This window comes from Toxorhynchites rutilus, chromosome 2 (genome assembly GCF_029784135.1).
Source record: "Toxorhynchites rutilus septentrionalis strain SRP chromosome 2, ASM2978413v1, whole genome shotgun sequence".
NCBI lineage: Eukaryota > Metazoa > Arthropoda > Insecta > Diptera > Culicidae > Toxorhynchites > Toxorhynchites rutilus.
Window position 1 is genome coordinate 242,162,560 of NC_073745.1, and position 26,239 is coordinate 242,188,798.

Below are 26,239 nucleotides of genomic sequence, written 5' to 3' on the forward strand. Positions count from 1 at the left end.
ATGATAATTTAACTATCAGAGCACTAGCTCGAGTTTACCGACGTTTTTCATCATACATTGCGACGGCAGATGAAAATTCAATATTTTGTGCATAATACATTAGAGTTTGGTTGATATTACTCGATGGGGAGTGTGCGAAAACGATCATTTTCTACATACTGTTTCGTAAAATTCTTGATTATCGGGTGAGAGGTGAGGGAAGGAGATGAAAGTGAGCGCCATTGTGACAGCCATTTGTAGCTTCCTTCCACCTTCACCGTAGGGTAAATAATTCTGGTTTGTCCGGTCGAAAATATGATCACGTTTTGTCCACTTTTTTGAATGCTCTAGTTCAGCGCACCTGTGTCAAATTAGGTATTCAAATGTATCAAAACATATAAATTAATTTTCATGAATCACAGTAATTTTATAGGATACTAGCTGACTCGGCAAACTTCGTCCCGTCCAAAATTTGTTTTTGGTTATCAATTCCTTCAAACATTCACGTTTTCTTACTATGAGCAAGTTCATGGGTCCAATCGCAAAACTGTTCATCGATTAATCTTCTAATCGACCCCGTTGAATTTACCTTTTACTATACAATTCCTAGTATTTCTAACAAAACTCATCATTATAATATCAGATTATTTTCAGACACAATTCTCGTTCAAGATTTTTCAACCACTTGCAAATAATATGTTTCTCCGTTACATGGAATAAATGTGTTATACAGAAAATATGATAGAATAAAGACAGCCCTAAATCGGACAATTTTTCCCCTCAGAAAGGTGGGAGGAGTGTTGAACAACTTTAGAAATCTTTCTTGTTTTGTGGATATTCTAACCATCATAGAATCATTTATTGCACCCTAAAACCTCTATATGCCAAATTTCGTTTCATTTGCTTGATTAATTCCCGAGTAATGTAGAAATTTGTGTATAATTTATATGGCAGCCCCCCTTAGAGACGGGGGAGGAGTATTTAACCACTATAGAATCATTTATTGCACCCTACAACCTCTATATGCCAAATTTGGTTCCATTTGCTTGATTAGTTCTTGATGAGTTCTCGAGTTATGTAGTAATTTGTGTTTCATTTTCATGGCAGCCCCCCTTAGAGAGGGTCGAGGGGTCTCAAACTATCACGAAATGTTGATCATTTCAGTAGTTTCCGAGTCCATAAGAATCAGACAGACAGACAGACAGAAATCCATTTATATATATATATATATATATATATATATATATATATATATATATATATATATATATATATATATATATATATATATATATATATATATATATATATATATATATATATAGATTTTAACGGATTCGCATGTTTTAAAGCTTTATGAAGTCCACTTATATTGGTGTCAATGCGCCCTTTATTTGAGCTAATTTTTAAACAACCACCAGATGATTATGTGATACGTATTCAGATCTTTTCTGAATTATAACGCTTACTAATATTGTAAACATGATTGTTGCACACCATTTGTATCAGATTAATATATCTAAATCATGTAGTTAATGCATCTCAATTCTGATCATGGTTTGTCCGATGCGCTAATGTTGGTTTGTCCACATGATTATTATGGCAGAAGCTATGCGCGCAGCAGTTTGTTTATGTTGTTTGTGCGTAGCTGAAATAAAGTTTCTCTGTGTTGAGTGCTGTTCACCTTTAAAATGCAAAAAAAAAGACTAAATTATGAATGGATCAATAGGATGACAGTATATTCAAGCAATGAGAAATGCAACATCTACTTGAAAATTCAAATTTCTTCATTCCAAAATAGTGATTTCTTAAAACCGGATAAACCATGATCTTTTTTCGGACAAACCATGATCAGAGGTGGACAAACCATGATCTTACATTCTCTTTGAAGAAAATCATTAAAAAACATTAAAAAAATTCACAGTGACGTATGATTCCGTTAGGCTATCTGAATTAAATCGTTAAACTCTTTGATAATGATTTGGTAGCTCTGAAAAGGTCCGTTTTGTTTGGTTGTTGGGTATTGTTTGTTCACTCCACCAGTGTTTACCGAGTGATGATGACAGAAGGATAGTAAACAGTCGTTGGATGGTGCGTATCAGATAAAATATACCAAAGTGGAACGAGATATGATGAAAACCTCTGTGATCTTAGACGAGATACCTCCTGGTTATGTATGGATTAAGTAAAGAAAAAAAAAAACTCACCAATGTTATATAAGATAATTACCAATACCGAACACAACTATCAATTTCTCTCATCAGTAAAAACATGTTACTTTAATATAGAGAATACATATTTGAAATGGAAAAGATAATTTTCTTTTATTATTTTGACTTTCTGAGTGTTTATTCAACCCAATGCGAATTTCAATTTGACTAACAATACCTAATACTACATGTAGATCGTTAGGAAATCATTTTTTCTAATATTTCTTCCCTTTTACAATTTTTCTCGCCGTATAAACTTTCCTTGAGTGAAAATGAACACAAGAAAACAGACAGCTTTAACCAAACGACCCGTTCTGAAGCAGGAACACACCTTGGTTTTTATTTATGAAAATTGAAATAAATCGTTTCATGTATCAAGTTATTTTTAACACAACTGCTACCATATACAATTTTACACTTATACTTGTGCTAAATTTTTCACAATATACGATCGGTCTTTGATATGAAAATTCACGAAGCAACCAACATTAAACTTCCAAATTTAAATTTTATTTGCTAGAATTAAGCGTATCACTCACCTTACTTGCAATATAAAAATGGCTCCGATTTGCCTATATTTGCAATGCCGGTATTCCCCGGGCACCTTGGTTTTGATGTCTCTGTTAGAGAACACTCTTCGGTGGGAACAAAAGTTCCCCTACTTTCATGTATTTGCAATGCCGATTTCCCCCAGGCAGCTTGGTTTTGATGTTACTGTTAGGGACCCGCCGCATGTGTCGTCAATTTCGTCCAATCAGAAGTGGGTATTTACGTTAGGATAGGGGTTGAGATTTTTCAATAGTTCGATGGTTAATTTCATGACATATATTATTTTCTTCAATATAAAAAATTGTTATGGAGTGCCGAAATCGATTGACGCAAATATTTCATCAATCCATCATTAAATTGCTGAGCAATAAGCGTTTGAAATTGGACAATTTTCACGATGTGCTCGATTTTCGATTTTCAATTTGTACCCCAATATGTTCCCGAAAGACGTATTCCTACGTCCAAATAATAATTTGAACGCTTTATGGTGTTATTAGCAACTGAATACTTGGGACTTTTCAACAAACCCAAACTCGTCGTGATTACATGTGATTTTCATGGTAGCTTAAAGCAAAAAAAACTAACAAAACTAAAGACCAATACAGAATGTGTTTCGCACGCATTAATTCACAGTTATATATTTTCACGTCAGTAACATGTATAAAAAGACCTCTGCGTCTTTAAAAATTGATAAAGTCCTACATAAAGTTTCATTCTTCGCCGATTGCCCGAAGTAACCAGACGAAGGAAAGTCGCGTCCAAGTTCCGTTATCGGTTACCGCGTGATTGTTGTTTTTTTGCCGCTGAAGAGTTCATTTCACTATCTGGATAGTGAGTGAAGTGCCCTGCCTGCAAGTGGATAAAGGCTTTCATCCTCGGAAAGCCAAGCATTGGTTTTTGTTTTGTCGCTGCTTCGCCGACATTGGAGATTTCGCCGAGTCATCGTGCCAACAGTGACAGTGCGGGTAAGCTTTCACCGACGACTGTGTGTAGTGGTGTCGTAGGCACATTCCCACCACCAACGAGCTTTCAGCACGCTCCCGTTCATCTGCACTGGAGTGCGTTCATAGGTGAATAACATTAAATATACTGAGAGAAAATATTAATAATTATAAGTTTTTTTTTTTTTTTTTTGTTTTTGTGAATTATTTTATTGTGAAATAATGTTTAAAAAAATACTTAGAATATAAGTGAAAATTTAAAATGGCAGAGAGTGGGGGACCTTCGGATATGGAGGTCTCTGACTCTAGTTCCCTCCTAACGGATAAAAAAAAGTCACTCAAACGTGTTCCAAATACGGAAGATACTTCTTCTGGGGACGAGTCAGCTAACCCTACCAAGCCTCCCTCCAAAAAACTAGCAAATCTCCCATCTGCCCTTAACGATCCCACTCTACCTTCAACCTCGTCTTCTCCCTCTGTTCTTCCCGCTCCTTCTCAACCTTCGCCTTCCCACTCTCAATCCCCGTCCTCGCCTTCCCCTCCTGTTATTCCCACTCCCCGTGTAAAGGTCTATCCAGAAGATGCGCCCGGAACTGGTCCCTGGGTTGTTTTCTTCAGGCCTAAACCAAATGGAAAGGCGTTGAGAGTCATGCAGATCGCGAAAGATCTGGCAAGGTATACCTCCGTTTCGGAAATTTCGAAGGTTAGACCAAACAAATTGCGAGTTGTCGTGAATGATCGAAAAGACGCAAACAAGATTGTTGTCGATCAGCATTTTACAATTGAGTATCGGGTCTACATACCCTCTCACATAGTCGAAATTGAGGGTGTGATAACCGAAACGGGCTTGACGTGCGAATACATTACGAGTGAAGGTACCGGCCGTTTTAAAAAACTGCCCTCGACGACTGTTAAGATCTTGGGTTGCCGCCAGCTCGGAACAGTCTCCCATGAAGGAGAAGAAAAGAAATTTACGCCGTCCAACTCGTTTCGAGTCACCTTCGCTGGTTCAGCTCTCCCTGACTACGTGATGGTAGATAAATTGAGGTTAGCCGTGCGACTTTTTATTCCAAAGCCAATGACTTGTCTAAAGTGCAAGTCAGTTGGTCACACGGCTGCTTATTGTGCCAATAAAGAACGATGTGCCACTTGCGGAGAACAACATGAGGGGAAATCCTGCAGTGCGACTGAGCATAAGTGTCCATATTGCGGGGGATCCCCACACGTGCTCTCAGCTTGTGAAACATACAAGGCTCGCTGGGAGAAACAGAAGCGCTCTTTGAGGGAACGCTCTAAACGCACTTTCGCAGAAATTTTGAAGGGCGCTTCTCCACTGGCTCAAGAACAACAACCAATCAATACACACAATGTCTTCGCTACGTTGCCAGTTGACGAAATGGAAGCGGATACAGCTAACGGGGGCACGCCGTTTATTTCTCAAGGGAATCCCCGGCGCAAAAATGTGACCACTCCCAAAGTTCAAGGACAAGTCCCTCCGGTGATACCCCCTGTTAGCTTGCCCAAAAAATCGAGTGCAGCGGTTAAGCAAAATCAGGTCCCTCCTGGCCTCCGTGGTAATAGTTCACCTTCGAACGACCCAGCACTCGAGGGGACATCAAAAACCCCAACTGTCCCTGTTTTTCCGTCAAGTTCAACTTCCCAATCGGGATTTATAAAGTTGTCCGACCTTGTGGATCAAATCTTCACGTGTTTTAATGTTTCCGACTCCATCAGAACCATTGTCACCGCAATGCTTCCAGTACTAAAGACAATTTTGCAGCAATTGATGCAAACATGGCCCCTCCTTGCAATGATTATCTCTCTTGATGTCTAATTTAAATAGAGAGGTCGGAGATATCACTGTTTTACAGTGGAATTGTCGTAGTCTTATCCCTAAATTGGATACATTCAAATTTCTAATTCATAAACTCAATTGTGATGTTTTTGCTCTATCCGAAACCTGGCTCTCTTCTCAAAATGATCTCTCTTTCCACGATTTTAATATAATACGCTTGGACCGTGATGACAGATACGGAGGGGTACTATTGGGGATCAATAAGTGTCACTCATTTTTTAGAATTGACCTTCCACCTATTGGAGGGATCGAAGCTGTTGCTTGTCATGCAAACATCAGAGGCAAAGACCTCTGTATAGTCAGCTTGTATTGGCCTCCGAGAGCTGCGGTTAGCCGCAAGCAACTTGTTGACATATGCTCACTCCTTCCTGAGCCACGATTAATCTTGGGAGACTTCAACTCTCACGGAACTGCCTGGGGGGAACAGTACGACGACAATCGTTCATCGTTGATATATGACCTTTGTAACAGCTTCAATATGACCGTTTTGAACACTGGGGAAACAACACGTGTACCTAAACCTCCTGCTAAACCAAGTGCTCTTGACCTCTCGCTTTGCTCGAATTCACTATCGTTAGATTGCAAGTGGAATGTAATCCAGGATCCCAACGGTAGTGACCACTTGCCAATCAAAATTTCTATCACCAATGGGTTGAATTCTTCTGAATCAATAAACATGGCATACGACCTCACAAGACACATTGACTGGAAAAAATATGCGGACGCGATTGCTCTAGCCATCAATTCCAGAGATGGTTTGCCTCCATTGGAGGAGTATAACTTCATTTCTCGTTTGATATATGACAGCGCGGTTCGCGCTCAAACGAAACCCATCCCAGGTTCCACTATTCGTCGAAGGCCTCCCAATCCATGGTGGGATGGCCAGTGTTCCAAGCTTTATGGAGATAAATCGAATGCATTTAAAGCTTTTCGGAAACGTGGAACCATTGAGAATTTTCAAACGTATTTGGACCTTGAAAATCAATTTAAAAACTTGATCAAAGGGAAAAAACGTGCTTATTGGCGAAATTTCGTGGGAGGTTTATCACGAGAAACGTCAATGAAAAAATTGTGGAAAGTGGCTCGAAACATGAGAAATCGCTCTTCATCCAATGAAAGCGAAGAATATTCACATCGATGGATTTTTAATTTTGCACGAAAGGTTTGTCCCGATTCCGCTCCAGTGCAAAGAATTATTCGAGATATACCACAAGATAGGTGCGATCTTGATTCCGAGTTTTCGATGGTAGAATTCTCTCTTGCTCTCCTTTCATGTAACAATTCTGCTCCGGGATCGGATAGAATTAAGTTCAACTTGCTGAAAAATCTCCCTGATGTGGCGAAACATCGCTTGTTGAACTTATTCAATCGGTTTCTGGAGCATAATATTGTTCCAGATGATTGGAGACAAGTACGAGTTATAGCTATTCAAAAACCCGGAAAACCCGCGTCCGACTTCAATTCGTACCGCCCAATAGCAATGCTGTCTTGTATACGGAAATTTTTGGAGAAAATTATCTTGTTTCGCCTTGATCGATGGGTTGAAACGAATGGCCTACTCTCAGATACACAATATGGGTTCCGCAGGGGCAAGGGGACGAATGATTGTCTTGCGTTGCTTTCTTCAGAAATTCAAATGGCTTACGCCGAAAAAAAACAAATGGCTTCAGTATTCTTGGACATAAAGGGGGCCTTTGATTCTGTTTCAATAGAGGTTTTGTCAGACAAATTACAATCTCGGGGTCTGCCGCCTCTATTGAATAATATGTTATATAACTTGCTTTGTGAGAAACATTTGAACTTTTCTCACGGAGATTCGGCAGTAAGTCGGGTCTCTTACATGGGACTCCCCCAGGGCTCATGTTTAAGCCCCCTTTTGTACAACTTCTACGTAAGCGACATTGACAATTGCCTTACACAAAATTGCAGCCTAAGACAACTTGCAGATGATGGAGTGGTGTCTGTCGTAGGATCAAACGAATCCGACCTGCAAGAATCCTTACAAGATACTTTGAACAATTTTTCAACCTGGGCCATTGGGCTAGGGATCGAATTCTCCACGGAGAAAACAGAGATAGTGGTTTTTTCTAGGAAGCATAAACCAGCAAAACCAAAGCTTCAACTTTTGGGTAAACCGATCACTCATGCTATGTCATGCAAGTATCTTGGGGTCTGGTTCGACTCCAAATGTACGTGGGGGGCCCATATTAGGTATCTGAGTAAAAAATGTCAACAAAGAATAAACTTTCTCCGTACAATTACCGGCACCTGGTGGGGAGCCCATCCCGAAGATCTTATAATGTTGTATCGAACAACTATTCTCTCAGTGATGGAGTATGGCAGTTTCTGTTTTCAATCAGCTGCCAAAACACACCTCATTAAACTCGAGCGAATTCAGTATCTTTGTCTCCGTATCGCGTTGGGATGTATGCCCTCAACGCATACCATGAGTCTCGAGGTTTTGGCAGGCCTACTCCCACTAAAAGATCGCTTCAATTTATTATCTCTTCGGTTCCTCATCCGGTGTAAGGTTATGAACCCATTGGTGATCGGAAATTTTGAGCAGCTGATCGAGCTAAATTTTCATTCTGGATTCATGAGCTCATATCATGAATTCGTCTCCATGCAGGTTGATCCTTCTTCGTATATTCCCAACCGTGTTTGTTTTCCTGACTACATCAATTCCTCTGTGCATTTTGATCTGTCCATGAAGCAGGATATCCATGGAACATCAGATTATCTTCGATCGAGGATCGTTCCAACGATCTTCGATGCAAAGTATGGGGATATCAATTGTGATAATATGTACTTTACTGATGGGTCCTCTATGAATGAGTCCATAGGATTTGGAGTGTTCAACGAAATTTTTAGCACCTCCCACAGTCTTCAGAATCCTTGCTCAGTGTATATTGCTGAATTGGCAGCGATACACTGGGCGCTGGACAGCGTCGCCTCACGACCTGTTGAACACTATTACATTGTAACGGATAGTCTTAGCTCTGTCGAAGCTATCCGTTCAGTGAGGCCGGAAAAGCACTCGCCGTACTTCCTTGAGAGAATACGAGAAATTTTGAGTGCTTTATCCAGACGCTGTTATGTCATTACCTTTGTCTGGGTCCCTTCACATTGCTCAATTCTGGGTAATGAGAGGGCTGACTCATTAGCAAAGGTAGGTGCAATTGAAGGCGATATTTATCAGCGTCAAATCGCCTTCAATGAATTTTATTCTTTAGTCCGCAAAAATACCATAGTTAACTGGCAACGCAAATGGAACGAAGATGAATTGGGCCGGTGGCTCCACTCGATTATCCCTAAGGTTAGCCTCAAACCATGGTTCAAAAGTCTGGACTTGAGCCGGGACTTTATTCGCACCTTCTCCCGACTCATGTCCAATCACTGTTCGTTAGATGCGCTACTCTTTCGTATTAATCTTGCCGACAACAATCTCTGTGTTTGTGGCCAAGGTTACCACGACATCGAGCACGTTGTTTGGTCGTGCGAGCTGTATCTTGTCGCCAGATCGAATTTAGTAGTCACCCTTCGGGCCCGAGGAAGGCAGCCCAATGTGCCGGTGAGAGACGTGTTGGCTCGGTTAGACCTTGATTACATGTCCCAAATATATGTATTCCTTAAAGCTATCGATCTTCGTGTGTGATTGTCCTTATACCCTTAGTTTTTCCTTTTCCTTTTCCTTTGTGAGAGATCGGATCCCTTCTTAAGAATAAGATGAAATGTAAATACATATTAGATATAAGATAGGTTTAAGAATTGAGTGTGATGAGTGTGATTGAGAGTGTGAGTGTGATCATTGTCAACATATCCTCATATCCCCTCCTTTTCCTGAAGAAAATATGTCACCCTTCTAAACTCGAGTTGACCGCGAGTAATCGGTTTCCTATATTATTAACATTAGAATTAAGGAAAAATGTATATATACTAGTAACAATACAGTAAGGAGTTTGGCTCCTTTAAACCTATGTAACTGAGCCTGTAAAAATAAACGATTTAAATAAAAAAAAAAAAATACATAAAGTTTCTCTGCTAATTACTTTTACAATTGGTATTATTAATTTTTCCCGAGGAACAACTATTGGAGAATTAAGTATAACTCACATAAAAGCTAGTGTCAACGTGAAACATTGCATTGCATGTGTGTCCTACTTAAATCTCCAATACAGATTCAAGAAAGATGAATAATAACAATTGCAAAAGTTTATCAATTTTTCATGACGCAGAGGTCTCGTTACTCTTTACAGCCAGACGTGGACTTATCTATGACGCATGCACAGACTCTGTGACGCTAATGGGATGAAGTTTTTATCACTACTTACCGCCTGATACAGCCATGCCTCCATCTCGGCTTGTGACATACGTTTGAAGAAATTGCGCTAAAAGTGGACAATGTTTAATTTTAGAACTCGGATAACAAACGCTGGCGCGTTGAGTCAGCGAAAGGAAAGTTAGCTGACCTTGTGCAGAATGTACGTAATGGCCGATAGCAGAGCCAGTCCCAGAACGGCTGAGATCACGTAAATCCAGATTGGTGCTACCGGTATGGTTCGGTAGAAAACAACGCGTCGTGCGGTAGATCGGGATATCTCGCGTGATGGTTTGTTCAGTTCGAAGGTGATGTCGAGTGTTAGCTTCTCGAGATCATTGCCCATGAGATGGACGATAGCCTGTGGGAACACTTGCAGATCGAACTCAATTTGGACGTGGCCCTTATCGGTTGTGAAGTTTTCTAAGAAGAAGGAAATATTCGTGCAGATGATTGATGGGTCATAGCATCTGATGGAAGACCCTTTTTTGTCGAACAGAAATTGTTCCCTCGAATCGTAGGTTTCGATGTATGCTTCTGATCGGTCCGATTCAAGGGTCTCAAGGGGTTCGGATTGCGTCCAATTGAGTTCGCTATCATCATAGAATATCTGAAAATAAATGTGAGAAAGTTGTGCCAATGGAATTCATATTGCTTTCTAATACCTTCAAATTGGACTCCTCCCAGAATAAAAGTGGAAAAGAAATGTTTGCGTCAACATATTCCAAAGGAATATAGAGCGACACTGTAGCCCTTTCGATATTACTTGGACCAAAGTTGTCCAGATTCAATTTGAAGCCGACTAAAATATTTTTTTCCACCGTATCGACGCTTACAGAGGAAGGATTATAGTTTCTACAATGATATACTGAAAGCTAACAAATTTGAGAAAGACAAAACATATGTGACATACCCTAGCATTTGAACGGCGCTGAATCTGACAATTTGAATCTCACTAGAAACTTCATTATCATCGCTAACTGTATCATTACCATCACTCAGCAGTCGGGCTTCAATCTGCAACATCCCTTCGCTAATACTGGAGGCATCCAGGGTTAGATTCACCAACAACACCATACCCTTCCTCACCGGCTGCCCATAATTGATCATACAGCTTAAACCCCCCGCGGCGTCCTCACAAAATACTGGCGTTTTGAAGAAGCTCACATTTTGGGAGAAGGATATCTCCAAAATGGTTCCATACGCAGCTTCACCAAGATTGCTGACTTCATATCGAATTTCCAGGGTTCGATTACTGTTCAGTATGAAAGGGGAGGCAAAATTCCGGAACCTAACTCGCAAATTGAGATCAGTAGCACAGCTTTCTTTTTCACAGTCGGGTTGAAAAAGAAGTTTTCGCACCACACGGAACTCTTGCCGCGGGCTTTGCTCTTGGATCACGCAGTGATCGCAAAATGTTCGGGTGGAGATGTTCTGATTGATGATTGCGTAATTAAGTTCCAGTTTGACCGGGGACGATAGTTGATAGAAGGAAGCTCGAATAGTTAGGTTCAATACGAAGCAAGATTCTTCCTGGGATATTTGAACAGTTGTCGCATAAGACGAGCTGTTTTCAAACTTTGCCCGTCGAAGGCCGGAATCGAATGTTAAATTAATTCTGAAGTCTTGGAAATATGAATTAAATCATAACTTGATTAGGGATAGATTTCTGTTTAACATTACCATAACTCGCATTGCGATCATAGTTTTCCAAGTGGTAGCAAATAACGACATCGCAATTATCTCGCACAACGTCGATCGGCTCGGTATGATCAATTGCATCTTTAATAACTATGACTGTCTTCGATGTAGTCATATTCACTTTTGGCCGCACGATTGGATACGTTTTGAACACGTAAACCGTGTCTTCCAGCGGAGCTCCTACGGAAATATCGTTGTAACCGTTGTTGTCAATATCGGAGCCTTTTGAGATGCCCGCTCCGAACATCCATGAGACGCGATCGTCTTTCGAACCGTTCAAAATTTGGGCTGTCCTCGATGAGATTCCTCCTGATGATCCATGGAAGACATAAACTCGCCCACTCCCTTCAAAAGGTGCGCCAACCGCAATGTCTGAAAGTCGGAGGGAAAATTATGATTCATTTACAAAGAATTTTGTTTGATGATGTAGATCACCGTTGTATCCGTCTTGGTTGATGTCACCAATTGCTGAGATTGAGTATCCGAACTGACCACCAGTGCTGGTGTTTCCGTGCAACGGTTCCTGCCTTTCAAGGGCCAGCGATCCGTTTGAAGCGATTCCTTTATTGATGAACACATACACCGCTCCATTGTCCAGAACGAAGTTTCTCGATGAGAACGGGGCTCCGACAACAATATCAATCAATCCGTCACCATTGATATCTTCCGTACACAGCGAATATCCAAAATAGTCGCCGAGGCTGTCACCATAAAGAATGTTGATTATTTCCATTTCCGCCTTCTTAGGAGATTTGGGTAATTTCTTGAAAACAAACACCCTCCCAAACTCGCCATTGAATCGAGGTGCACTCACTAGATAGAATGTTTCATTTTCCACTACCATGGAACTGACGCTGAACCCGAAATAACCATGCTCCTGCAGGTGATCCGTATTCAGAAAAGTGCCAAGCCGCAGATCACCCCCGTATATCATCACTGATCCGGTGTAATTGTACCCTGGCATGCCGGTAACCACTTCCACCACTTCACCTGCCGCCGTGCGAACCAAATGCACGGCAAACCCCTCCAGGGCACCAACAAACGCGGAACTCTCTACAATGGAAATTGTCGATCAGTTCAAACAACCCCAGCACCCCCGGTATCAACCTGCATTACTTGTGTGATAATTGAACGCCTGCCGCTGGGAGCGTGTCGTTCCATTCACTCTGGTGTAGCAGGCACCCGTCATGGCGCGATAGTCATCACTACCTCCGATCATTCGCGGAGCACATCCAACGATGGTTCCCTCATCACCATCCAAGGTAGCGCCAAAATACTGTTCCGATTTAATGACCCCATGCTCAGTGCCACGATCCTCCAGCTCCAAGTATTGTTCACACAACCCAGACCCAAAACTGCATCGGTAAATCGCTCCCGGTTCGTTGATCGTGAACTGCTTCCGCGAGGTGGATTGGGCCCTTGGAGCACCCACGAAAACACTGTCACCGCTGAGATGCAGTGCCAAACCAAAGTACGAGCCGCGAACTTTGGGAATTTTCCCCCGATCGCTTGGTTCACCGAATATCACGTTTGGTGCGGGTGATATATTGTATCCCGCGGCGGATTGCGCGATAATCACCGCCACCGACAGCACCACTAGCGTCGAATGACTCATGCTGTTAGTCTCTCAGGCTGCAACAGTTAGAATTTAGCGATTCTAACGGTCGCGTGTTCAGAATGTCACTGAACACGAAAGACTGCTACGCGAGATATCCGAGACGTGTAGCGAATCAGCTGATATGAGTAGTGTCGTACATTCGATCGCGAATGCAAGTTTGAGTAAGCGTTTTTAGATGAATTATGTATGTTTCCGTTACTTCGTCAATATCTTGCATCGAGTTTTGTGTTCGTAAGCGTTGTCGCCAGACGGAGATAATCACTAGGAAGCCTGAGCCAGTTGTGAATTCTCTAGGTTTCAAATGCAACACTACTTGAGACATTCTGTGCATTTTGATGGTGAACTATGACGAAGTACACCGTGTCCTGTATATTCTCCCACAAAATGAAACCTCATTAGTTATAAACGTTAAGTTATTTAACGAATTAATTGGAAAACAACATAATAGTGATCAATTACAAAATACATCCAACAATGAAAAAAACTAACTAAAGGGTCAATTGCATCACATTTTTTAGTGATTATTAAAAAGCTGAAATTTCCTGATAAAGACACAACTGAAAATGTACATAAAATATACATCATTTCATGCTATAAGTTTTCGTTATGAAACTAAGAGGTTACATGTTCTGAAAGTAGAATACCATCTTTCGGGAACATATTGGAGATGCAAATGAAGAATGAAAGATCGCAATACTAAAATTGTTCAATTTTAATATTTTTTAATTTTCTGAGGCATTTGATAGATTTTTGCATTAATGATTTGGGCACTCCCTAATATGCTATGACTTAGTGCTCCCGTGGCCGAATGGTTAGCGTCACACCTAACATGCCGGGTTTGATTCCCGTTCTAATCGGAGGAATTTTTCATCAAAGAAAATTCCTCCGACTTGCACTGTGGTCACGCTTATTCTAGAGCTTGCCCCTCAGAATGCATTCAAGGCGTGTTATCTGGCAAAGGAATCTCAACTAAGTAATAATAAAAATGACGCAAGCAATACTACGTTGAGACGGTGCGGTTCCTTAGTTCCTTAGTGCAGGGACCTTAGTGGCATTTAAGAAGAAGAAGAATATGCTATTACAATGAATGAAAAATATATAATTAACGCCCCCGCAGACTGCAAACTCTTGTTCGGCCGATAGGTTAGGCAGGTTGGGCTGCTCGTGGCACACTGAACCAACTGAACAGTGTGGTTGTTATCAAGCTCCCAATGATCGGTTCTGGAATGTTTTGACAGCAGATTGTTTGGAAAATTCGATAATGAAAGTCTTGTTCGACGCATTCATATTTTAAAAAGTGATTGATGGACGCCAAAAGAAAAAAAACATAATCTTGACATCCATATCTAAAATCCGACGCCTGGTTCAAAATTTACAAAATCGCCTACTATATTAATTCACATAAACAACCGATGAAATCTATTAAATAATAGTGTATAACATTTAATTATATTCAAATCGCTCGGATAAAAATTATAATCTTAAATATAGTGAACATAATTTATTTTCCATTGAAAATGGCACAAAGTTGTTGGTTTTCTACTAGAAAAAAAAAAGAGTGAAGTAGGTAATAATTAGGTTGAATTATATGACCGAGAATTGTGGATTTTAATGTTAATGAATAACTTCAATTTTCTAGAATTGTGTTTAATCAGAAAAATTAGAAGATTATGATTTGGTTCGGATTAAGCGTTTGTGCTAAGCAGACGTGCGTGTTGCTTCCGCTTCGAATTACGGTGGTTTGCGTCCTTTAAGTGGTAGAAAGTGTTAGTTCCCGAAAAGTATGCGATCCTTCTCGATGAAATTGTTTCCTGCGGAATTTGAAACTTCGATAAAGTTTAAATTATCATCCAATGAGAAAGTTTTCTTCGAATACTTTGTACAGTCCGTTCATTCGTCCGTTTATCGCTTCCGTCGATCGCTCGGCTTCGTGTTAGGTCGTGTTTGTTTCCCTTCGTAGAGTGTGTGTGTGTTGCGAAACTGTTCTGAAGCTCTAGTTATCGGTACATTTTCGTAGTAAAAAAATAGAAGAATTGAGTTGGCAGTGCAATTTATAAGTAACAGTGAAGTCAAGTTTAATGTTTTTTAACTAGCATGTGGTTGAGTTTTTGTAAAAACGAGATATTAGATGCGCACACCCACGCAGGATGAATGCGATATTCTGGGTGATTGCCATTAGCGCAATCACATTCGTTTGCGAGTTGCATAGTGTTCAATTCAATTCTGTGTTTTTAAGAGGCTTTAAACTTTGCAGTTCATTCGCCTCTTGCATAGTGTTGGTATCACCACTCAGCTTTATGAGTACCGAGTGTTGTGTTCGGGAGTGTTCGATTCGTTTCATGTGCTTCGGACACGCATGCGTGATACGATTCTGTGTGCAAGTGATGGTTCATTTTGGCTCAAAGCAGGAGAGTAAAAATTACGCGAGCCAAGTAACGATAAGTTATGCTGTGTTGCCATTATTGCTCTTTTTTTCTAAGTGTCCCTAATAGAATATTGAAATATCTCTGTTTATTAATTATGTCATTTAGAAACATTTTCCGCCGATGCTAATTGATAATAAATTATATAATTATTTTATAAATAGAAAATCAATCATAAATCAGGGCAAGTTGCGCGAGGTAACAGACGAAGTGATTTCATATCGAATTAGTTTTTTTTAGGTGAATGTGTATTTATTTCGAGATATTTCAGTTGTGAAAATCGAATCGAGCGATTTCCTCGATTTCTATAATTCACTATTTCACTCGGTGTGAAAGTGATAGTGATTGTATCGAATCCTCGATTCGATTTATATAATAGGACCCTATATTTTCATCGAGCGCGAAGTTCCCGATGAAATTAATTTGCCGCCATCTTGGGTTTGTATTTTTCAGAATTAACTGCATTCTATTAGTCAAGTCCAATAATGCAATAATCCAATAATGTTGAATGATTTCAAGGTGAAATGTAAAGTTACGAATCGTTCCGAGAGTACACGTAATGCTTCATAGTTCTGGTACAATTTGCGATAGAGCGTTCCTTCAATTAACTCCAAAATTTAACCTGAAAAAAACAGCTGGAAATTTGCCTATAAACATTAACATCATAGAAGATGTATCATAACCAAGGGAACCATCGATATAGCCCATCCAGTGGTGGCATTAACTCTTCGCCGTCGTGATTGTACTTCGCTAAAAAGTGATGTGCTTTTAATGATGGAATATATGGTCGTTCCAATAAATTCCACAGGATTTTCCTTCTCAGGATGCCTGATGATAATCTCTGCCGCGTGTTGTGTTACAAGAGATTTTCGTTTCATCGAGTGGTCGATAGTTCGCGTTTACATAATCACATCACTTACCTCAGTGAATCCTGATTCTTGCCTCTTCTCACTAACAACTATCCCTTCCATGATAAACGCTAGGGAACTACGCTATAGAGGCGACCCTTCTGGCCTTCGGGCGTCGAATATCATACTAACATTCCTTCCCTTCCCCTGGTGACTGTAAGGACGTGGCCGGCGTCGTTATTGACCATTTAAAGCTCGAATCACCGAAAATTGCACAACGAGAATGATTTGCTAGTCCCAAGCGTCATGTTCAAATCCAATAATGTTGAATGATGTCAAGGTGAAATGTAAAGTTACGAATCGTTCCGAGAGTACGCGTAATGCTTCATAGTTCTGGTACAATTTGCGATAGAGCGTTCCTTCAATTAACTCCAAGATTTAACCTGAAAAAAAAACAGCTGGGAATTTGCCTATAAACATTAATAATTGCTGCAATATTTGCAGAACTACAGCAGATTTTCAAATCTCTGTAAAAATGTGAATCGATGCGAAAATTAAAAATTTTTTTTCGCCGAAGTAACAAATTATCCTTGTACGCCGAGGTTATTTACGAGGTTTTTCTTTCTCGTGAATTTTCCAATTAACGCGCTTTTTACGGGGTCCCCGCGCAAAAAAAAAACTGACCAATATCACATCTTTCCCTCATGCTGTCTCACAGCATATGACGATAGTGATTGGGCTTGTGCTTGTGACGAAACTTAGTGCTTATGACGAAAATTAATGCTCATCATATCACGATTCTCACGTAAATTTTTAGTTAACTAAGTTTTTTCGCGGATTTTCCAAACCCCCCTGATTAACAAAAATCCTGGGTGTATAAAATTTATTGGAGTTTTCAAAACTGTTTTTCGATGATTATTTATTGAACTATTCATCATCAAATACGAATTCAAAATTTGTCGTTCAAACAATAATATCCATGTACTGAATGGTCCTACAACATCGTAATAGAAATCATCAAAGATGAAAGATAAAAGATAGTTGATAACGTTAATTGGATTTGTTATCTTTGAAAAAACAGATAGAAATCGATATATATTATTTATCAAATTAAATGATTTAGATTTCCCATTTTTTCCCGATATTTTTGTCCACTAATCTACATACATCGAGATACAAAATTTCTCTGTAAAATATTCCGTGTAAATCCATGTAAATTATGCATTCAAGTGATTTATATCCCATCTTCATGTGTTCATATTTCATAATTTTGAAGCATTTCAATAATCTCCTAAAAAATTCGACTTCGCACTCTGTTCCTTCAATTTTTTTTTCGAGTGTGAAAAATTTCTATGTCCATTTTCGTTGAATTTATAAATTTTCCTCCTACAACTCGTATACATTTTGGCCCATAACTGTAACCCTTTTCCGTCCATAACTCAGACCCTTTTCCGGCCAACAAAATTTTGGCTGAAGATGAATAAAAATAAACTCTATCCAATGAGTATCATCTCAAAAATGTGTTTTGAGTCCTTTCAAATAACTTCTCTAAATTTTCTTTAAATTAATTAATTTCCCCCATACTCGATTATCCGGAATTTTAGATTTAATTATCCGGAGTAATTCATTTTTCATTTTCGGAAATTTTGAATAATTTTTAGAATAGTTCCATATTGGATAAATGCTATGGGTATCAAATGAAAGGACTTGACTAGTAGAATGCAGTTAATTCTGAAAAATACAAACCCAAGATGGCGGCTACTACAAAATGGCGAATTTCATATTTTTTCAGAACCCCATCAATATGGGTATCAAATAAAAGGGCTTGACTAGTAAAACACACTACAAAATGGCGGATTACATATGGAAAATTATGAAAAATGCAAATCCAAAATGTCCGCCATCATAAAATGGTGCCATATTTTTTACAAAGCCCATCAATATGGGTATCAAATGAATGTACTCGACTGGTAGAACACTGTAGATCATGAAAAAACTAAATCCAATTTAACCGCAGTTCCCAAATAAACAATTACTTTTCAATGGTTCCGTTCAGCTTGCCCTGTTTGTATGTATGTTTGAGTGTTTGTAGGGTTGTCCCACATTAATAGAAAATTGACCCCGTTCCTTTTAACTGCATGATCTGAAATTTGGAACATACTATTAAATCTACTGTCATTACTAAACTGCGTATTCTATGTTCTTGAAAAATTTCATTTGGCCGCCCCTAAAAAATGGCTGAATGACTTGACTTGGAGGATACACTACACTATGAACAACATAAATCCGAAATGGTCACAGCCATAAAATGGTCGATTATGTATTTTTTGCAATCCCCTCAATATTGATATCAAATGAAATGATTTGACTAATAGAATAAAGTACATCATCGGAATATTCCAAAGAAAGTAAAGTAAGAAACAAAAATTGAAAAAACATAAATTTTTTGAACGGTTTTAATGTAGCGAAGTATACTAATGATACAGATAATTTACTCAAAAACTAGAAAATGAAAAGAGTTAACAAAACTTTCTAAGTTAAACGGTCTAATGTACTAAGAACTAGAAAATAATATGGTAAGTAGCAGTTATTAGTCATCACATCCGTTCCTTCAACTAACTACAACTAACTGTGGATAATGGAAATCCAACGTTTATTTCTTTCCCAATTTTCTTCTGAATATTTTCATGATGTACTGTATTCTATTAGTCAAAAATTAGTCAAAAAAATCATTTCATTAGATACCGATATTGAGGGAATTGCAAAAAATACATAGTCGACCATTTATATTATATTTCCACCATCTTCGGCTACGTCGTACAAATTGTTTTCTTACAAACTAAATTAGTATAAACGCTTTATTCTAACACTAAACACATTTTTGGACAAAGTGAAATCAAACTCCTCACCTCCTCACATTGTTAAACGATCGCAAACATAAATTAAAACAGTTGTTAAAGCCATAGATCGTTCTGTGGAAAGGAATTAGGAATAATGGGAGATTCCGGAAACGACGAGGAGGAATATTCCACGGAACCTGCTGTAGCAACTCGGGGTAATCCACGTTGTCAGTTATGAGGTCGAAGATAAATAGTCGCTGTTATTTTTTACGCCTATCAGCGATGATTTCTAAATCGATCAACTAGCAGCGATCAGGATAACTGGGATCATTCCATGGGAGCTGACGCAAGGCAAATCGCATGAATTTCTTCTGAATTCGCTCGATCGCAAGTATTTGCGTAAATTGAATTTTTCAAGATCATGGAATTCGTAGTTTGATAATGACAGTAGAATTAAAGGTATGTTCCAAATTTCAGATCAATTAGTCAACAGGAACGTGTTCAATTTTCTTCTAATGTGGGACAACCCTACAAACATGTGGATTTGGTGGATTTTTCATGATCTGCTATATTCTACTAGTCGAGAACTTCTTTGGATACCTATATTGAAGCGGTTTTGATGAAAAAAGATATGGCGCCATTTTGTGGTGGCGGCCATTTTGGATGTGTATTTTTCATAAATTACTGTATTCTACTAGTCAATCCCTTCCATTTGATACCCATATTGAAGCGATTCTGAGAAAATATGTGATCCGCCATTTTGTAGCGGCCGCCATCTTGGATTAACATTTTTCATAAATAACTGTGTTCTACTAGTCAAGTCCTTTCATTTGATACCCATATTGAAGCGATTCTGAGAAAATGTGTAATCCGCCATTTGGTAGCGGCCGCCATCTTGGATTTATATTTTTAATAAATAACTGTGTTCACTGGTCAAGCCTTTTCATTCGATACTCATATTGATGGGGTTTTGAGAAAACCCATATTGATGGGGTTATGAGAACATATGTAATCCGCCATTTTGGTTTTTCAAGACCATGGAATGCACAGTTTTATAATGACACCAGAGATAAAGATGTGTTCCAAATTTCAGATCAATCGGTCAACTGGAAGGGGGTTAAATTTCTAATAGGCGCAAGGCGCCTAGAAGTATATCCTAAGGTGGGCCAACTTGCTAAAACCACTCTTCACCCATATTAGAAGTCTATTGTGTTTCGTTTTTGTAAACAAAACACAAGACGCTAATGCAGAAACTCGCTCGTGATCAGTCTGTCTCTTTCACGCTACAAGAAAATAATTCCCCTTCTGCTTTCTTCAGTACTGTTTCCATATACCGCTCCCCTAACCAAGTTAGTGACGAAACGGTCTCACCTTAGGATATACTTCTAGGTGCCTTGGTACAGCGTTTCATACAAAGTTACAAAGTTACAAAGTTACAAAGTTACAAAGTTACAAAGTTACAAAGTTACAAAGTTACAAAGTTACAAAGTTACAAAGTTACAAAGTTACAAAGTTACAAAGTTACAAAGATACAAAGTTACAAAGTTACAAAGTTACAAAGTTACAAAGTTACAAAGTTACAAAGTTACAAAGTTACAAAGTTACAAAGTTACAAAGTTACAAAGTTACAAAGTTAAAAAAGTTACAAAGTTAAAAAAGTTACAAAGTTAAAAAAGTTACAAAGTTAAAAAAGTTACAAAGTTAAAAAAGTTACAAAGTTAAAAAAGTTACAAAGTTAAAAAAGTTACAAAGTTAAAAAAGTTACAAAGTTAAAAAAGTTACAAAGTTACAAAGTTACAAAGTATTTTTGATTTGAATGAAAGTGTGTATTCCGTTTGGGTTAGAGGAAATATTTCCAGTTTTCCACAGCAATTGGGAATTTTTTTACTCAAGCGTAACTTTTGAAAAGGGCGTATCGATTTGAGTAAGAGAAATCTTTGATAATTTATATCTCAAAAACTATGAGTCGTACTGAAATAGTGTCTTAGAAAGAGTTATAGAGTATTGATGGTTGAATATGAAAAAAATGTACACTGCGAAAAAAAATTAGTACTCTTTTTTTTATTTACAAAATAAAAATTCAATTTGCAATATCCACAAAAATTATAAGTGAATTCATAAAATTTCATGAACATGATGGTATAACACGACAAACATATTTAAAGTGCCTATTTACTATAAAAAAGACAATAAATTACAAATATTTTTTTAAATATCTCGAGAATGGCTACATTTAGAAGGAGATTGATAATAACCTTTTTTGTTTTAAATAACATCAGAATTCATAATTTGTGATTAAAAATGACTGCTAACTTACAAAAACTCGAAGTTTCGAAAATTCCTAAAAATTCGATGTTCCACAAAGTTCGTCAAAAATAGTTTACCATATTGGGCCCATTTTTTAAATTTTCTACATGACTTCTATTTTATATTAAAAAAAAAAATATATATATAAAAAAATATCGCAAATTAAAATTTTATTTTGTAAATAAAAAAAAGAGTACTAATTTTTCTTCTCAGTGTATATTTTTTTCTCACATTAAGCAAACAATACTCTATAACTCTTTTTAACACACTAATTCAGTACGACTCATATTTTTTGAGATATAAATAATCAAAGATTTCTCTTACTCAAATCGATACGCCCTTTTCAAAAGTTACGCTTGAGTCAAAAAATGAACCATGATGATGTAATTGGAAAAGTTGTTGGAAATTATAAGCAAATTCATAAAATTTCATGAACATGACGGTATAACACGACAAACATATTGAAAGAGAATATTTACTATAAAAAAGACAATAAATTAGAAATATTTTTTTAAATATTTCGAGAATGGCTACATTTAGAAGGAGATTGATAATAGCCTTTTTCGTTTTAAATCACATCAGGATTCATAATTTGTGGTCAAAAATGATTGTTAACATACAAAAATTCGAAGTTTCGAAAATTCCTAAAAATTCGATGTTCCACAAAGTTCGTCAAAAATAGTTTTACCATTCATTGGAATCAAAAATACAAGTTTTTAAAATCTGCATTTTTAGGACGATTTCATTTGGCATTGCTGTTATATGTCATGGAAAATAATGATAATAATGAGACAATGATTCTATGAGGGAACATAACAATATGTGCCCTCAGATGTCATAAAACAATACTTTCTCTTATGAGGTCGGGCTTACCCCCAGTTCCCCTCTGTCTTTTGTTTGCATGGAACAAAACGAATGCACAATAATCAAAATACGGAGTAATCAATGATTTGTAGATCGATATTTTACCTTCGAAGGTCAGAAAACGATTTATTCTACAAAGCACTCCGTATTTTTGAGTTGATTTCATTATTGAGTAGTTTATGTGTTCGTTAAAGTGCAGCGTTTCATCTAAAATAACACCAAGATATTTAACTGATGACGCCCTCTCCACTGATTGTCAATCAACAGGGGATGTTACTTTCAATAACACGCGCCGGAACAACTATGTACTTAGTTTTATTAATGTTCAATTTCAGCTTCTTCCACTTCAACCAGTCATTTAGGTATTACAGTTCATGGTTCATTTTTATGTAACAATCTTGTAATGTGAAGCTGCTCACTTACAACGATGCTTAAAGCTGACCGTGATGATCGTTGGGATCAAAGTATCAATCAAGAATATATCGAGAAGTTGACTACAAGGTTCGGTCAGACGGGTTCAAAAAGCTCGAACATGCCGACGGACCGTCGAATTCGCTCTCTGACGATCTTAATTGCTTGCTTAACCGTTGGTGGTTGTCTTCTGCCGGATTTTCCCGGTCATCCAACAAGGAAGGTACCTTGAAATGGTTCGATAAACAAAATCACGCTTCACTCCCGAGTTTTTTAAACATATGAAAATAGGATCTGGGTGCACTCCTTCCAAAAACTGTTTTTATCATCACAGCACGAAACTCTTTCATCGTAGATAAGTAGGAGAAAGTAGGTAAAGACGGACACTGCGGGTAAGATGGACACTTTTAATATTTCATTAACTAATTTTTTTTGAAATATTTTAGTTATGCAAATATTTTCAATAAAGTGTATCAATACTTTCGAGACACACTGTTGATTTCCAACGAGCGAACTGTCAAGCTTGTAAACAAAACAAAAATTATCTTCGCGGGTGCACCATTCGATGTAATTTTTGCTCCGTAGAAAATAGCGAAAAGTTCGTGATTTTTTGTTTTTTACGTGTTCCTCCAACGGGTAAGTGTTTATTTAGTCCATCATTAACAATCCTGTGATAAATCAGAGGTTTTTCAACGCTTATAGGAAGAGCTACGGTCATTCGAAAAAAAGCTGCCAGTTCGGGCAAGACGGACACATTAAGGTAAGGAAAGACGGACACTAGTATTTTCCTAGGGTATTTAACAAAACTTTTTGGTTTTACTATAAAGATGCTTACAAATTACAAGCGCAAGAGTAACCGGCAGTCATGGACCGCTCAGCAGTTGGAACAAGCCATTAAGGCTGTAAAAAGTGGATCGCCGGTGAAGACAGCAGCTAGAAGTTACGCAATTCCAAGATCCACACTGATTCGCCACTTCACAAGTCCAACTGTATCAACTCGGCTAGGACCTCTTGATTCCGTATTCAATTCTCAACAAGAAGAGGAGCTGGTACAAGATCTGTTGGATTTGAAAAAGAGGTTCTATGGAATAACGATGACTAATGTTCGAAAGCTTGCTTTTGATCTGGCCGAAAAAATGGATTGCCACACCCGTTCAACAAGTCTACCAAGATGGCTGGAAAAGCTTGGCTAAGCAATTTTCTGAAACGAAATCCCAAATTGTCGTTCCGTAAACCTGAAGCTACCTCTGCCGCCCGAGCCAGAGGCTTCAATAAGCCAGCAGTATCTGCGTTTTACGATTTGCTGGAAGAAGCGCTGAAAGATCCCAAATTGACACCAGATCGTGTTTTGAACGCAGATGAGACTAGTGTTTGTACCGTTAGTATTTGTTTTGGCATTGTAGTTAGTTTAAAAATCAGTTAAATTTTTTATTCATACTTTCTTACAGGTTCCTCCGAAGAAGTCTAAGTCGGAATTGAAAGACAAAAAACAGGTTGGTGGTATTACATCTGCGGAACGCGGAGAAACAGCTACGGCAGTAATGTGCATGTCCGCAACCGGACAACACCTTCCGCCGTTCTTCATTTTTCTTCGCATGCGGATGCACGAAGCTTTGAAGAAAGGGGCATCACGTGGAAGCAAATTTGCCTGTAATGCATCGGGTTACATGACGGTCGAAATATTCAATGAGTGGTTCGATCACTTTTTGGAGCATGTAAAACCTTCTGAAGACAGTCCTGCATTGCTCATAATTGATGGCCACTCGTCGCACACGAAGAACCTAGCTTTTACCGAGAAAGCTAGAGCTAACTTTGTTAAGGTTCTAGTTTTACCACCTCACACTAGCAACAAACTTCAAACGCTTGATGTATCCTTTATGGCACCTTTCAAGACGTACTACGCACAGGAAGTAGAGCGGTTCCTACAACAGAATCCAGGTAAAGTCGTCAGCCAATATGACGTTGCCGAGCTCATAAAACCTGCATTCATCAAGGCGGCTACTACCGAAATTGATGAGAATGGGTTCGAAAAAACAGGAATTTGGCCATTTGATCGTAATATTTTTTCCGATGATGACTTTGCCCCGGCCACGGTGACTGATCAACCCGATCCTGAGATTCTTCGTGAAGAAGAGACGTTTCGATTGCATCTTGAAGGCGCGCCTAGTCAATCGACCGTAAATCGCATTTCCTGTGAGGATAAAGAAGTTCAAGTGCTTCCCGAAGACATCATGGCTGATTTCGCAGAACCGGACAGCATCTCAACGGCCAATAACCCGGTGTTTGAAATATCTCCGTCGATCATACTTCCGTTACCGAAAATGGTCACCCCGAGAGTCACGAAGAGAAAACGCCAAGCAGAAAAGGCAGCTGACATAACGTCTGCTCAATACGCTGACACTTTGAAGAAGGCGAAAGCATCGAAAGACATTAAATCCATCAAAAAAGAACAAAAACAACGCTCTTCGAAGAAGCCTAAGCAAAATAAGGGCAAAGGGGACACCTCATCTGATAATCTATGCGAGAAATGCGGAAGCCAGTTTTCTGATTCAGATTTCGGGACAGGTTGGACAATATGCTTACAATGCCTTTCATGGTTCCACGCTGAATGCTTTACTTCTGCTGCAACTATTTGTCAGAACTGCTCTTGATTCTTCTTTTTTTTCTTGTTTTTTTATTCCCACTGAAAATTGAATTAATTTAAATACTCAAATGAACTTAAACCATCGATGAATCGTTTTTAATGCTTTATAAATAAACTTTCGTTTTGAAATATTTTTAAGTGTATCATTAAACTTTGCAAATGAATTATCGTCTTCCTAGGAGGTCCTTTAAAATATGCGTGGACAGGTTGTTGGCTATTTCAGATCCTTTTCCTTCCTTTGCGAGGACAATGGCCCGCAAAAATCCAGAAGTTTTTGCATGGAGTGTATGTTTTTTGCATGGAGTGTATGTAGTGTATGTATCGTAGCGTAATTCAAGAACACTCCCCAATGCTGAAAACACTAAAATACGTACAAAAACTACAACTTTTCCGTAAGTGTCCATCTCTCCCACCTTAGTGTCCGTCTTACCCATTCCAGATGTCCGTCTTTCCCGACCATGTGAAGAAATAGTATTTCGATGCATTTTTTTCAATGACCCAGAATACATCAATGTTGGAATAAATTTACTAGTATCAACGGTAATTATGATAGAAAAGAACCTGAAGTTTCAATTTCTACAACAACTGCGATCATGAAAGCTATATATGTGTAAAAATTGAGATTACACCTTAGGGTGTCCGTCTTTACCTACTTTCCCCTAATAGACACTGGATGAAAATACTCGAATAGATCCGTCAATGGACTGTGTAAACATAGTGCAAAATTACAC

At 38.5% G+C, this 26,239-nt stretch overlaps 2 protein-coding genes across 2 annotated transcripts in view; one reads left to right on the forward strand and one right to left on the reverse strand.

Annotated features, from left to right (window-relative positions):
* The window catches only part of LOC129770407 (integrin alpha-PS3-like), a 14,042-nt gene extending 824 nt beyond the window's left edge, over positions 1-13,218 (reverse strand). The window contains exons 1-7 of the mRNA XM_055773233.1: positions 12,670-13,218; positions 11,989-12,606; positions 11,536-11,925; positions 10,766-11,477; positions 10,518-10,707; positions 10,004-10,462; positions 9,866-9,922 (exon numbers count right to left, since the gene is read on the reverse strand). Coding sequence (XP_055629208.1) covers positions 9,866-9,922; positions 10,004-10,462; positions 10,518-10,707; positions 10,766-11,477; positions 11,536-11,925; positions 11,989-12,606; positions 12,670-13,168 — 2,925 coding nt within the window. The 5' untranslated portion in view covers positions 13,169-13,218. The remainder of the gene's footprint in view (positions 1-9,865; positions 9,923-10,003; positions 10,463-10,517; positions 10,708-10,765; positions 11,478-11,535; positions 11,926-11,988; positions 12,607-12,669) is intronic.
* A 10,473-nt stretch (positions 13,219-23,691) lies between these two features.
* Positions 23,692-25,515, forward strand: LOC129766758 (uncharacterized). Its single transcript, XM_055767354.1, has 3 exons — positions 23,692-23,967; positions 24,027-24,242; positions 24,313-25,515. The coding sequence occupies exons 1-3, from the start codon at positions 23,692-23,694 to the stop codon at positions 25,513-25,515; spliced, it is 1,695 nt and encodes a 564-aa protein (XP_055623329.1).
* The last annotated feature ends 724 nt before the right edge of the window (positions 25,516-26,239 follow it).